The sequence below is a fragment of the Gorilla gorilla genome, chromosome 13, assembly GCF_029281585.2.
Source record: "Gorilla gorilla gorilla isolate KB3781 chromosome 13, NHGRI_mGorGor1-v2.1_pri, whole genome shotgun sequence".
Taxonomy (NCBI): domain Eukaryota; kingdom Metazoa; phylum Chordata; class Mammalia; order Primates; family Hominidae; genus Gorilla; species Gorilla gorilla.
This window is the reverse complement of record NC_073237.2, coordinates 101,063,628-101,076,802: the sequence shown is the minus strand read 5'-3', so window position 1 is coordinate 101,076,802 and position 13,175 is coordinate 101,063,628. Positions and strand designations below refer to the sequence as shown.

Here is a 13,175-nt window from a genome sequence, read left to right as displayed (position 1 = left end):
GGCATGGAAAGCTAAGGGGCCCTCTGCTCCCATTGTGCTAGTTCTGTTGAATCCCATTTTCCTTTTCCTATGAGGCACAGAGAGTGATGGAGAAGGTCCTTAGAGGACATTATTATGTCAAAGAAAAGAGACTTGTCAAGAGGTAAGAGCCTTGGTTACAAATGACCTGGTGTTCCTGCACATTACTTTTCAATCTCATTGACCTTAACTTTTAAACTATAAAACAGCCAATATTTATTAGGCACTGATTTCATGCCAGAGAGACTCTGGGCATAAAAGAAAGTAATGATAATAGTTAATTTTATATAGCGTTGTTACCATTTACAACCTCTTTTTTTTTTTTTTAACCTCTATCATCTCAATTAAAGTGCAGAGAGACCCTGGGAAGAAGGTAACTATATTTATTATCCCAGATGAGGGAAGTGAGGCTTGTAGGGAATTGGTAGCTGATTCAAGGTCACCCAGCAGGTAAATAACAGTGGTGGGACCAGACCCAATTACCAGGTATGTTTTCCTCTGTACCGCGGTACATGCCTGAGATTTATTTGTGTGTTGAAGCCAGTGGTACCTAATGTATTTACATCCCAACCTGAAACTCCTATCCACTTATTTACCTTTTAATGAGCCTCTTGACTCAAGTGCAGTCTGAGGACCAGCAGCATCAGGATCACTTGGGAACTTGTTAGAAATTCAGCAACCTGGGCCCAGCTCAGACGTACCAAATCAGACTCTGTGCATTTTAACAAGGTCCTTGAGTGGTTGAACACACATTAAAGCGTGAGAAGCATTGAACTAGACATGTAGCCAGGTAAAGGCCTTGCCTGAGATGGTTGGCAAAGGCCTCATTGCAGCATTCACTGGCAGGCCACAGTTCTTTTGGCAGCTCTGCTTCCTGACCTTTCACCCTCAGGAAGCGAGGCTGTTCACATGGCACACACATGCCAGACAGGGTCCTCTGAAGCCACAGCTGCCAGTGCATGTGTCCCAGGGAAAGCTTTTTCCTTTAGTTCTCACACAACAGAGCTTCTTGGAAGCCCTCCCCGGCGAAGATGCTGGTGGCTCTGCCTTGCTCCGTCCCTGACCTGTTCTCGCCTCCTTCTTTGCCATCAGGAGGACAGTGTTTCTCAGAGCAGTTCTGATGCTGGCCTGGGCAGCGACCATGAGAGTGACACGCTGACCATCGGTAAGGACTCTGGGGTTTCTTATTCAGGTGGTGCCTGAGCTTCCCCCAGCTGGGCAGAGTGGAGGCAGAGGAGGAGAGGTGCAGAGGCTGGTGGCGCTGACTCAAGGTTTGCTGCTGGGCTGGGGCTGGGTGGCTGCGGGGGTGGGAGCAGCTTGGTGGCGGGTTGGCCTAATGCTTGCTGGGGTGCCTGGGGCTCGGTTTGGGAGCTAGCAGGGCAGTGTCCCAGAGAGCTGAGATGATTGGGGTTTGGGGAATCCCTTAGGGGAGTGGACACTGAATACCAGGGATGAGGAGCTGAGGGCCAAGCCAGGAGGGTGGGATTTGAGCTTAGTACATAAGAAGAGTGAGAGCCCAGGAGATCAGGAACAGCCTTCCAGATTTTTCTTGGGTAGCGTGTGTAGGAGGCCAGTGTCACCAGTAGCATATGTGGAACAGAAGTCTTGACCCTTGCTATCTCTGCCTAGTCCTAATGGCTGGCTTTTCCGAGGAAGACTTCTGCTTCCATGGACTGTTAGATTAACCCTCTATTTAGGTAAATGAGGGAACCTACTTTATAAGCATAGGAAAGGGTGAAGAATCTTTTAAGATTCCTTTACTCAAGTTTTCTTTTGAAGAATCCCAGAGCTTAGGCAATAGACACCAGACTTTGAGCCTCAGTTATCCATTCACCCATCCACCCACCCACCCACCCATCCTTCCATCCTCCCATCCTCCCATTCACCCATCCACCCATCCAGCTGTCCACCCATTCTACACTGAGTACCTACAATGTGCCTGGCTTTGGTGATACAAAGGTGAATAAGACATAGTCCTTTCCTTTGCCCCCAACCCTCAGACCAGAGATGAACATGTGGAATGACCTAAACACCTGGAACAGGTGTGGTGTATGAGCGGCAGGCCTCTGATGAGAGGGTGGGGGATGGCCAGCCCTCACTCCGAAGCCCCTCTGAGTTGATTGAGCCATATTTGCATTCTGGTCCCTGCAGATGTCTCTGCTATCTCCAACCTCATCAGGAAGCATGTGTCTGAAGCCCGGCTGGTGGAAGACATAGGGCATGAGCTGACCTATGTGCTGCCATATGAAGCTGCTAAGGAGGGAGCCTTTGTGGAACTCTTTCATGAGATTGATGACCGGCTCTCAGACCTGGGCATTTCTAGTTATGGCATCTCAGAGACGACCCTGGAAGAAGTAAGTTAAGTGGCTGACTGTCGGAATATATAGCAAGGCCAAATGTCCTAAGGCCAGACCAGTAGCCTGCATTGGGAGCAGGATTATCATGGAGTTAGTCATTGAGTTTTTAGGTCATTGACATCTGATTAATGTTGGCCCCAGTGAGCCATTTAAGATGGTAGTGGGAGACAGCAGGAAAGAAGTATTTTCCTCTGTACCACAGTACATGCCTGAGATTTGTGTGTTGAAACCAGTGGTACCTAACACATTTACATCCCAACCTTAAACTCCTATCTACTTATTTACACTTTAATGAGCCTCTTTACTCAAGTACAGTGTGAGGAACAGCAGCATCAGGATCACTTGGGAACTTGTTAGAAATTCAGCAACTTGGGCCCAGCTCAGACCTACTGAATCAGAATCAGGAGCAATTCCCTGGTGTGACTGTGTCACAGCCAGGTATCAACTGGATTCTCATACATAGGAAATGACAAACGTTTATGGATGGATAGTCTACTTGTGCCAGGTGCTGAGATTTGTTTTTTGTTTTTTGATTTTTTTTTAATCACTGTGACCTCATTTAATTCTCAAAGATGAAAAAATGAACACTCAGGAATGCTGACATGAGATTCAGAATCAGGGGTTTGGGGCTTCAAAGTCCATCCTCTCTTTATCCATGTAATGCCTCCCCTTAGAGATACAACATCACAGACCTTGAAGGCTGAAGGGGATATAAAAGCTGTCTGGCCCAGTGGTCTCCAAGCTTGACAGTGCAGCAGAATCACCTGGGGATATTACTAAAAATAAACATACTAAGGTTTGGCTTCAGGGCCTGTGAATCAGAATTTCTGGAGGTGAGGCCTTGAAGTCTGTACTTCTATTGCATACTTTGGACACAGTGGTCTATAGACTAGAGTTTGGAAATTATTGCGCTCATTCAGATTCTCTTCTGATGTTTGAATTGCTGCCATCATATTTCTAGTGCTCTATTTCCTCCTGCTCATTCTGTCTTGGATAACTTATCATAGTACTAGCCTACTCAAAGATTTAGAGCCATAGTCCTGAAAGAAGCCACTTGGCTCATTCCCTGTAGGTTCAGAATAAATTTCTTCTGCTGCAGTGTCCTACTGTCATAGCTTTTTTAAATTTTTTTTTTATTTTTGATGAGACTGGAGTTTTGCTCTTATTGCCCAAGCTGGAGTGCAGTGGTGCAATTTTGGCTCACTGCAACCTCCACCTCCCGGGTTCAAGCGATTCTCCTGCCTCAGCCTCCCAAGTAGCTGAGATTACAAGCATGTGCTACCACGCCCAGCTAATTTTGTATTTTTAGTAGAGATGGGTTTTATCCATGTTGGTCAGGCTGGTCTCGAGCTCCAGACCTCAGGTGATCTGCCCGCCTTGGCCTCCCAAAATGCTGGGATTATAGGCCTGAGCCACCGTGCTCAGCCATAACTTTAATTTGAAAATGATTGTCTAGATTGATAGCTCTCACCACTGAGGAAATGTTCTCTGGCAAAAACGGCTTCTCTCCCAGGTAACTCTGAGAAAGTGTTATTAAGAAATGTGGCTTCTACTTTCTCTGTCTTAAGGGGCTAACATGCCACTCAGTAATATAATAATCGTGGCAGTGGTGACTACTCTCGTAATGTTGGTGCTTATAATGTTCTCATCTCTCTCATTTTCCAGATATTCCTCAAGGTGGCCGAAGAGAGTGGGGTGGATGCTGAGACCTCAGGTAACTGCCTTGAGGGAGAATGGCACACTTAAGATAGTGCCTCCTGCTGGCTTTCTCAGTGCACGAGTATTGTTCCTTTCCCTTTGAATTGTTCTATTGCATTCTCATTTGTAGAGTGTAGGTTTGTTGCAGATGGGGAAGGTTTGTTTTGTTGTAAATAAAATAAAGTATGGGATTCTTTCCTTGTGCCTTCAGATGGTACCTTGCCAGCAAGACGAAACAGGCGGGCCTTCGGGGACAAGCAGAGCTGTCTTCGCCCGTTCACTGAAGACGATGCTGCTGATCCAAATGATTCTGACATAGACCCAGGTCTGTTAGGGCAAGATCAAACAGTGTCCATTTTTGAATGTGAAATTCTCTCTCATGCTCTCACCTGTTTTCTTTGGATGGCCTTTAGCCAAGGTGATAGATCCCTACAGAGTCCAAAGAGAAGTGAGGAAATGGTAAAAGCCACTTGTTCTTTGCAGCATCGTGCATGTGATCAAACCTGAAAGATCCTATCCATATCACTTCCTTTAAAGACATAAAGATGGTGCCTCAATCCTCTGAACCCATGTATTTATTATCTTTTCTGCAGGGTCCTAGTTTCTTGTATACATTAGGTGTTTAATTGTTGAACAAATATTCATTCGAGTAGATGAGTGATTTTGAAAGAGTCAGAAAGGGGAATTTGCTGTTAGAGTTAATTGTACCCTAAGACTTAGACATTTGAGGCTGGGCATGGTGGCTCATGCCAGTAATCCCAGCGCTTTGAGAGGCTGAGGTGGGTAGATCACCTGAGGCCAGGAGTTTGAGACCAGTCTGACCAACAAGGTGAAACCCCGTCTCTACTAAATACAAAAAATTAGCCGAGTGTGGTGGCACATGCCTGTCATCCCAGCTACTTGGGAGGCTGAGGCAGGAGAATCGCTTGAACCCAGGAGGCAGAGGTTGCAGTCAGCCAAGGTTGCGCCATTGCACTCCAGACTGGGCAACAAGAGTGAAAACTCCATCTCAAAAAAGAAAAAAAAAGAATTAGATATTTTGGATGAGTGTGTCTTTGTGTGTTTAACTGAGATGGAGAGGAGAGCTAAGACATCAAACAAATATTGTTAAGATGTAAAAGCACATCAGTTAGGTATCATTAGTTTAGGACAAGGATTTCTAGAAAATTTTTAGGAACAGAAAACTTTCCAGTTCTCTCACCCCTGCTCAAAGAGTGTATGGCTCTTACATTATATATAACTGCCTGACTTCATACAGTATCAGTACTTAGATCATTTGAAATGTGTCCACGTTTTACCAAAATATAATAGGGTGAGAAGCTGAGATGCTAATTGCCATTGTGTATTCTCAAATATGTCAAGCTACGTACATGGCCTGTTTCATAGAGTAGTCTATAAGAAATTGATGACTTGATTCATCCGAATGGCTGGCTGTAACACCTGGTTACGCATGAACACCTCTTTTCAGTTGTCTCAAGACACCTTTCTTTTCTGTACTTATCAGACAAGGACTGAAAGGCAGAGACTGCTACTGTTAGACATTTTGAGTCAAGCTTTTCCTTGGACATAGCTTTGTCATGAAAGCCCTTTACTTCTGAGAAACTTCTAGCTTCAGACACATGCCTCCAAGATAGTTGTTGAAGACACCAGAAGAAGGAGCATGGCAATGCTGAAAACACCTAAGATAATAGGTGACCTTCAGTGTTGGCTTCTTGCAGAATCCAGAGAGACAGACTTGCTCAGTGGGATGGATGGCAAAGGGTCCTACCAGGTGAAAGGCTGGAAACTTACACAGCAACAGTTTGTGGCCCTTTTGTGGAAGAGACTGCTAATTGCCAGACGGAGTCGGAAAGGATTTTTTGCTCAGGTGAGATGTGCTGTTTTCGCCAGAGACTCCGGCTTCATGGGTGGGCTGCAGGCTCTGTGACCAGTGAAGGCAGGATAGCATCCTGGTCAAGATACGGATGCTGGAGCCAGATTTATCTGTATTTCAATCCCAGTTCTATTCCTTGCCAGTTGTGTATCCGCTGGCAAGTTACTTCTCTATGCCTCAATCTCCTCATCTGTAAAATGGGGATAATAATATTACCTGCAATACAGGGTTGTTACAAAAATAAAAATGAATAGCTGCTTAGAATGGGGCCTGACATTAGTAAGTGCTTAGTTTTGTGTGTGTATATGTTATTTTTATTTTGGAGGAGAACATAAAAAGGACAAAGTGTAGAAAAACTGGTTGGGTGTATTCAGCTGTCATAACATGAGAGTTGTTATGCCCAGATGCACTTGACATGTGAATTTATTAGAAACATGATTTTTCTCTGAGTTGATGTTTAACTCAAACTGGTAGAAAAGATAGGTCAGAATATAGTTGGCCAACAGAGAAGACTTGTTACACTATTGTCTTCATGTCAGTGTTTGCCTGCTAACTTGCTTAGTTAGAAGGGTTAAATTTTTTCACTCTATAAAATCAAGAAATGTAGAGAAAAGGTCTGCAGAGAGTCTTTCATTTGATGATGTGGATATTGTTAAGAGCGGGAGTTTGGAGCATACAGAGCTCGAGTTGAATCCTGACTTTGCTATTTATTGGCTATATGACCTTGGGCAAGCTGCTTAGTCTCTCTGATCCTCAGTTACCTTTGTTTGTTGATGATGACCATTGATAACACAACCATAAATAATGACAACATAGAGATAGTTCTCATTATAGTAGTTGTTATACAGAATTATTCACTCAATGTTAATTTTCTGCATTGAAATCCCAGAACATTAGAATTGGGGGCATTATTTGAATCTTTAAGGTTATAAGGGATACATTTCTCAGCAATAAATGGAAGGAGCTTTGGGTTAACTTATAAAGTATACCCAAGTCATTTTTTTTTTCAGAGAAGATATGGTAGAAAGTCTTAGGAGGTTGAAGAAGGAATTGGATATTTATTCTTTCTGAGACTATCACGGGAGATAATGACTATGGTTGTCCATGATTGGAGCCGTTGCTGTAGAGTTGGTTTTATTATAGTGTAGGATTTGAATGGGCCGTGTGTTCTCAGACCTCAGATTAAAATGAGAAAACTGAGGCCAGTGGGGAGCGTGACTTCACATGGGTACACTTGTGCTAGAGACAGAACCAGGATTCAGGACTTCTGGCTCCTGCTCCTGGGTTCATGGCCCAATGTAGTCTTTCTCAGTCTTCAGGAGGAAGAAGGGCAGGGCCCAGTGTTCTGAGTCACCCTGAATGTGAGCACTATTTACTTCGTGAACTTCTTGGCTTAGTGCCTCTGCCAGGTGGCCATAACCTCTGGCCTTGTGTTGCCAGAGAAAAGGTTTAGTTTTCAGGCTCCATTGCTTCCCAGCTGCCAAGAATGCCTTGGTGCAGCACAGTCATAGGCCCTGCATTCCTCATTGCCGTGCTGGTTGGTCGGGGAGGTGGGCTGGACTCATAGGGATTTGCCCCTTGGCCTTGTTTCTAACACTTGCCATTTCCTGCTGTCCCCCTGCCCCCTCCACTGCCTGGGTAAAGATTGTCTTGCCAGCTGTGTTTGTCTGCATTGCCCTTGTGTTCAGCCTGATCGTGCCACCCTTTGGCAAGTACCCCAGCCTGGAACTTCAGCCCTGGATGTACAACGAACAGTACACATTTGTCAGGTATGTTTGTCTTCTACGTCCCAGGAGGGGGTAAGATTCGAGCAGACCAAAGATGTTTACGAGGGCCAAGGGAATGGACTTCAGAATTACATGGTGGAATGAATTTTACTGCTGCGGCTCAGGTCCCTGTATAAGCTAATACTGCATGCATAGAACAGCAGCGAACTAACCCTGAATAATAGGCCAGTCTTCTGTTGAGCCTTTCAGCCTCTCTCCTCTTTATCCTGCTGTTGTCAGGAACAGCCACATGTGTTTTAGGTAAAATAATCCACCCTTGCAAAAATCCATGATTAAGTTATAAAATATTTGGATTTGTGGAGCTGTGTTTTAATTCTGTAATTGAGTCACAGGGCACACTGTCAAAGCATAGAACCTCCAGAGACTTGTTTTCTGCAAAGTATAATTCATGTAATTATTATCTATTCTGTTATATTTGGGATGTTAGGTAGTGTTTGTTCTTTAGATAAAAATATCCCCCACTCTGTAACAATACATTAAATCAAAGAAAAGGACAAAGGATTTTTCTGGGTCTTAGCAGGAGATTTCTTCAGTCCTGAAAGATTTGTAGACCTGTAGATGGGGGAACTGTGTCAGTGATACAAAAGGGAAGCATTTAAAAAAAAAGTGTATATATATATATATATATATATATATATATATGTAATGTGAATTGGCCTCTTTTTCTCTAAGCCCACATTTTCTTCTTACATAGTTCAGGTTTACTTTATTTTTTCCTTTCCGGCTGCTGACCCTGTATTGCCCATAGTTGTGGAACATAGCATGTGTTTGTGACCTGTGCCTGTTATTTTTGTGCTTTCTAGTTGTGCATGCAAAGAGTACAAAGTTTTCTTGCCCTTTCTTGGAAAATCCTGCTTGTCTGTGCCAAAGGGATAATTGTGAAAGCAATTTTGAAATACTTAATGAGTTGATTTTCTTCAAATTAAAAAATATATATAAATGTATATGTGTATGTACATGTGTGTACACATACACACCTTTATACATACAGCCCATTTAAAACAAGCTCCACTTTGGAGTGCTCTACGTCACCCTGATGCTGAATACAGGGCCAGAGTCTGAGATCCTTCTGGGTGGTTTCTGTGTTTTGTTCATTTCTGTTTTAAGAGCCTGTCACAGAGAAATGCTTCCTAAAATGTTTAATTTATAAAAACATTTTTATCTCTTGATTACTGGTTTTAATGAATTACTAAGCTGGCTGCCTCTCATGTACCCACAGCAATGATGCTCCTGAGGACACGGGAACCCTGGAACTCTTAAACGCCCTCACGAAAGACCCTGGCTTCGGGACCCGCTGTATGGAAGGAAACCCAATCCCGTGAGTGCCACTTTAGCCATAAGCAGGCTTCTTGTGCTTGTTGCCTGGTTTGATTTCTAATATGCTGCATTTATCAACTGCATGCCACATTGTGACTGCCAGCATTTGCCCTTTGAATTATTATTATGTTTTAATTACAAAAAGCCAAGGTAGTAACCGAACTAAATTATCTAGGAACAAACGTTTGGAGAGTCTTCTAACACCGTGCAAAGCACATCATTACAGACATTTGTTTACTGATTTAGAACCTTAATATTTAATTTAAATAGCACTTTACACTTACTGATGAAATGCTTTTCCTTTCTTTCTCTCCCAGCCCCTGTACTTAAGTGCTTCAATAGGCTCTCATTATATATGATTTTCAGGTTTTGTTTATCAGCTTCTTCGCTTTTATAATCTGAAAAGATGGCATATGAATTTTTATAAAAAGGGACACTTTCTTCTTCTCAAATTGTATATTTTTATTGTACTTTCCTTCAAAACCCCCTTTTAAAAAGTAAGCAGTGGATAAATAAATTCAGTGAAGCATCCATATGACTCTTCAGTGAGTGTAGGGGAAGGGAGGTCACCAGATCACTGTGAGTGAAGATGGTGGAGAGGTGAGGATCTTATGAGGCCGTGCTCAAGGCTGGTAGAGGTGGGTTAGTGTTTCCAGGTTTAGGCAGAATCTCAGCTGAGGTCATGAAACAACAGTGATCTCTGAAAAATTATGGCAAGGTGGGAAGGTGCTGGAGAATTGGAGAGAGGGGCAAACTTGACTTTGAAGTTTCAATGGGAAGATGGGTGACTCTGCACACCACAGAACAGTGAGCATGATAACCTGTTTATACAAGGTTCTAGAGCAGATTTCTAAATGGATAGCTACTGTGTGCTTGTTTGTTCTTAATTAGTATTGGATAGTTACTAAATACTTGTTAGTACTTAGTACATAATGGGTGGTAAATCCTAGCAGCCAATATTGGTTCCCAAATACCCAGATGACAAGGATAGAGAAGGACACAGACACGGCCTATCTGGATTTCATGGTGCCTTTGATTTTCCACATGAAGGTTGTGTAGGGAAGACAGAAGCATGAGATGAGATGATAATATAGTTATATGGATTCATCACTGGCCAGCTGAACCATATGAACTCATGGATTGATGCTAGCTTAGGAAGGCTCTGTAGGAGCCAGAACTGGGCTGAGAGCCAGCCCGTAGAGACAAAAGAGGCCCGGCCCTGACATCAGAGGGTTCAAACATGATGTCTGAGCCCCACCTACAGTCTGCCGGAGGTGGTTGGAAGGAAGAGCCTTTATCCTTACAACTCTTACTGAAATTCAAATTTTTAGGTTTTGCAAAAAAATGGTGGACCTGAAGGAAATTTGACAGGAGCATGTCTCAGCTATATTTAAATTTGTCTCAGCCAATCCCCTTTTGAATGTTCAGAGTGTAAGCTTCAGGAGGGCAGCGTGTCTTAGTGTGACTTTTCTGGTCAGTTCAGGTGCTTTAAGGAGACAATTAGAGATCAATCTGGAAAACTGTTCATTTGAATTTTTAATACATAAGAAAACAAATAGTTAAAAATATATATTTATATAGTGTGTGTGTGTGTGTGTGTGTGTGTGTGTATTTTTTTGTTTGTTTGTTTGTTTTTGAGATGGAGTCTTGCTCTGTTGCCCAGGCTGGAGTGCAGTGGCTCAATCTTGGCTCACTGCCACCTCTGCCTCCCAGGTTCAAGTGATTCTCCTGCCTCAGCCTCCTGAGTAGCTGGGATTACAAGCATGTGCCACCACACTGGCTAATTTTTCTAATTTTAGTAGAGATGGAGTTTCACCATGTTGGACAGGATGGTCTTGAACTCCTGACTTAGTGATACACCCGCCTTCACCTCCCAAAGTTCTGGGATTACAGGCATGAGCCATCGTGCCTGGCAATTACATTTAATATTTAATAATAAGGAAATAATTGCTGTAGCTTTACTTTAAATTGTGGAATTCTGAAACTGGAAGGGAACTGGAAATGACTTTTTGAATCGAGTCATTTTAAACTTTTATTTTGCCAGTGGAAAAAATAAGCCCCCAAAAGAGCAGGGGACCTGCTGATGTCCCACAGTAATTCAGAGCTGGAGACGAGGTTGAAGGCTTTGTGTCTTATCTCCAGGGAAAATTCTGTAGACAGCGTAGCTCTTTATGTGACGAGCATTCTCACCCCAGTCATCCCCCAATTCTCTACTCATTTGAGAACATAAATTGGATCTTACCAGTCTCTACTCATTTTTCAGCACATCGAGCATAAGATCCAGACTCTTTCCCAGGCCTCTCTCATGTGGCTCCTCTCCTCCTCCTTTATCATTACTCTTCTTCATAGCTTATCCTACTCCAGCCATGCTGTCTTCCTATTATTCCTAAAAAATAGAAATGCATTTCTTCCTAGGGCCTTTGTACCTGCACTTGCCATCGCTTTTGCTCAGAATGTTCTTTTCGCCAAGATTTTTGCCCAGTTTGTTCTCCATCATTGTTATGTTTTGGCTGAAATGTCTTTTCTTAGTAGGTTCATTCTCCCCAGTCACTGTCTTTTTATTTTGCTTTATTTTGGGCCATCTAAGGTTATCTTATTAGTGTATTTGTTGTTCGTCTCCTCCATGGGCATACACCTCCATGAAGGCAGGTATTTTCACCTTAGGCCCTCGAATATACTGGACAGCACCTGGCACGTAGTAGATGCTCAACGAATGTTTGTTGTGTGAGCAAATGGTTGGTTGATTGGATTGAACTGAGTTCAGTATGTAAATATTTAGGGCCTCTTTGCATTCTATTTTACTTATGTATAAAATGATACATAATGATGATATAAATGATGTCACAGTGTACAAGGCTGTTGTGGGATCAAGCAATCAAATGAGATCATGCTTGTCTTTTCCAAATGGTGAGGGAATAGATGCATGTTTGTGGTTGTTACGGAATGATCCTGTGCTCCCGAGGCAACAGAAAGGCCAGGCCATCTCGGGTAATCCTACTCTTGCTGTCTTCCCTTTGCAGAGACACGCCCTGCCAGGCAGGGGAGGAAGAGTGGACCACTGCCCCAGTTCCCCAGACCATCATGGACCTCTTCCAGAATGGGAACTGGACAATGCAGAACCCTTCACCTGCATGCCAGTGTAGCAGCGACAAAATCAAGAAGATGCTGCCTGTGTGTCCCCCAGGGGCAGGGGGGCTGCCTCCTCCACAAGTGAGTCACTTTCAGGGTGTGATTGGGCAGAAGGGGTGCAGGATGGGCTGGTAGCTTCTGCTTGGAAGCAGGAATGAATGAGATATCATGTTGGGAGGGTCTGTTTCAGTCTTTTTTGTTTTTTGTTTTTTTTTCTGAGGCGGAGTCTTGCTCTGTCGCCCAGGCTGGAGTGCCGTGGCATGATCTTGTCTCACTGCAACCTCCACCTCCCAGGTTCAAGCGATTCTCCTGCCTCAGCCTCCTGAGTAGCTGGGATTACAGGCATGCACCACCATGTCTGGCTAATTTTTGTGTTTTTAGTAGAGATAGAGTTTCGCCATGTTGGCTAGGCTGGTCTGGAATTCCTGACCTCAGGTGATCCACCCGCCTCGGCCTCCCAAAGTGCTGGGATTACAGGCATGAGCCACTACGCCCAGCCGTGTTTCAGTCTTTAACTTGCTTCTTGTCATAAGAAAAAGCATGTGAGTTTTGAGGGGAGAAGGTTTGGACCACACTGTGCCCATGCCTGTCCCACAGCAGTAAAGTCACAGGACAGACTGTGGCAGGCCTGGCTTCCAATCTTGGCTCTGCAGCAAATGAGCTGGTAGCCTTTGACAGGCCTGGGCCTGTTTCTTCACCTCTGAATTAGGGAGGCTGGACCAGAAAACTCCTGTGGATCTTGTCAACTCTGGTATTCTTAGAGACTCTATTTGGGAAGGAGTCCTGAGCCATTTTTTTTTTTTCTTGAGAATTTCAGGAAGAGGAGCGCTTATGATAGCTCTCTGCTGCTTTTATCAGCAACCAAATTGCAGGATGAGGACAAGCAATTCTAAATGAGTACAAGAACTAAAAGAAGGCTTGGTTACCACTCTTGAAAATAATAGCTAGTCCAGGTGCGGGGTGGCTCACACCTGTAATCTCAGTATTTTGGGATGC

General features: G+C 43.7%; 1 protein-coding gene across 3 annotated transcripts in view; it reads left to right on the top strand.

Annotated features, from left to right (window-relative positions):
* ABCA1 (ATP binding cassette subfamily A member 1) overlaps window positions 1-13,175 on the top strand; it is a 147,246-nt gene that overhangs the window by 109,653 nt on the left and 24,418 nt on the right. For 2 of the 3 annotated variants that reach the window (XM_055350364.2, XM_055350365.2), the window contains exons 24-31: window positions 1,211-1,289; window positions 2,170-2,372; window positions 4,041-4,089; window positions 4,285-4,398; window positions 5,792-5,940; window positions 7,591-7,715; window positions 8,953-9,051; window positions 12,071-12,260. In XM_055350364.2, coding sequence (XP_055206339.2) covers window positions 1,211-1,289; window positions 2,170-2,372; window positions 4,041-4,089; window positions 4,285-4,398; window positions 5,792-5,940; window positions 7,591-7,715; window positions 8,953-9,051; window positions 12,071-12,260 — 1,008 coding nt within the window. Of the gene's footprint in view, window positions 1-1,110; window positions 1,184-1,210; window positions 1,290-2,169; window positions 2,373-4,040; window positions 4,090-4,284; window positions 4,399-5,791; window positions 5,941-7,590; window positions 7,716-8,952; window positions 9,052-12,070; window positions 12,261-13,175 lie in introns of all 3 variants that reach the window. The other variant, XM_004048392.5, reaches the window with a different exon arrangement.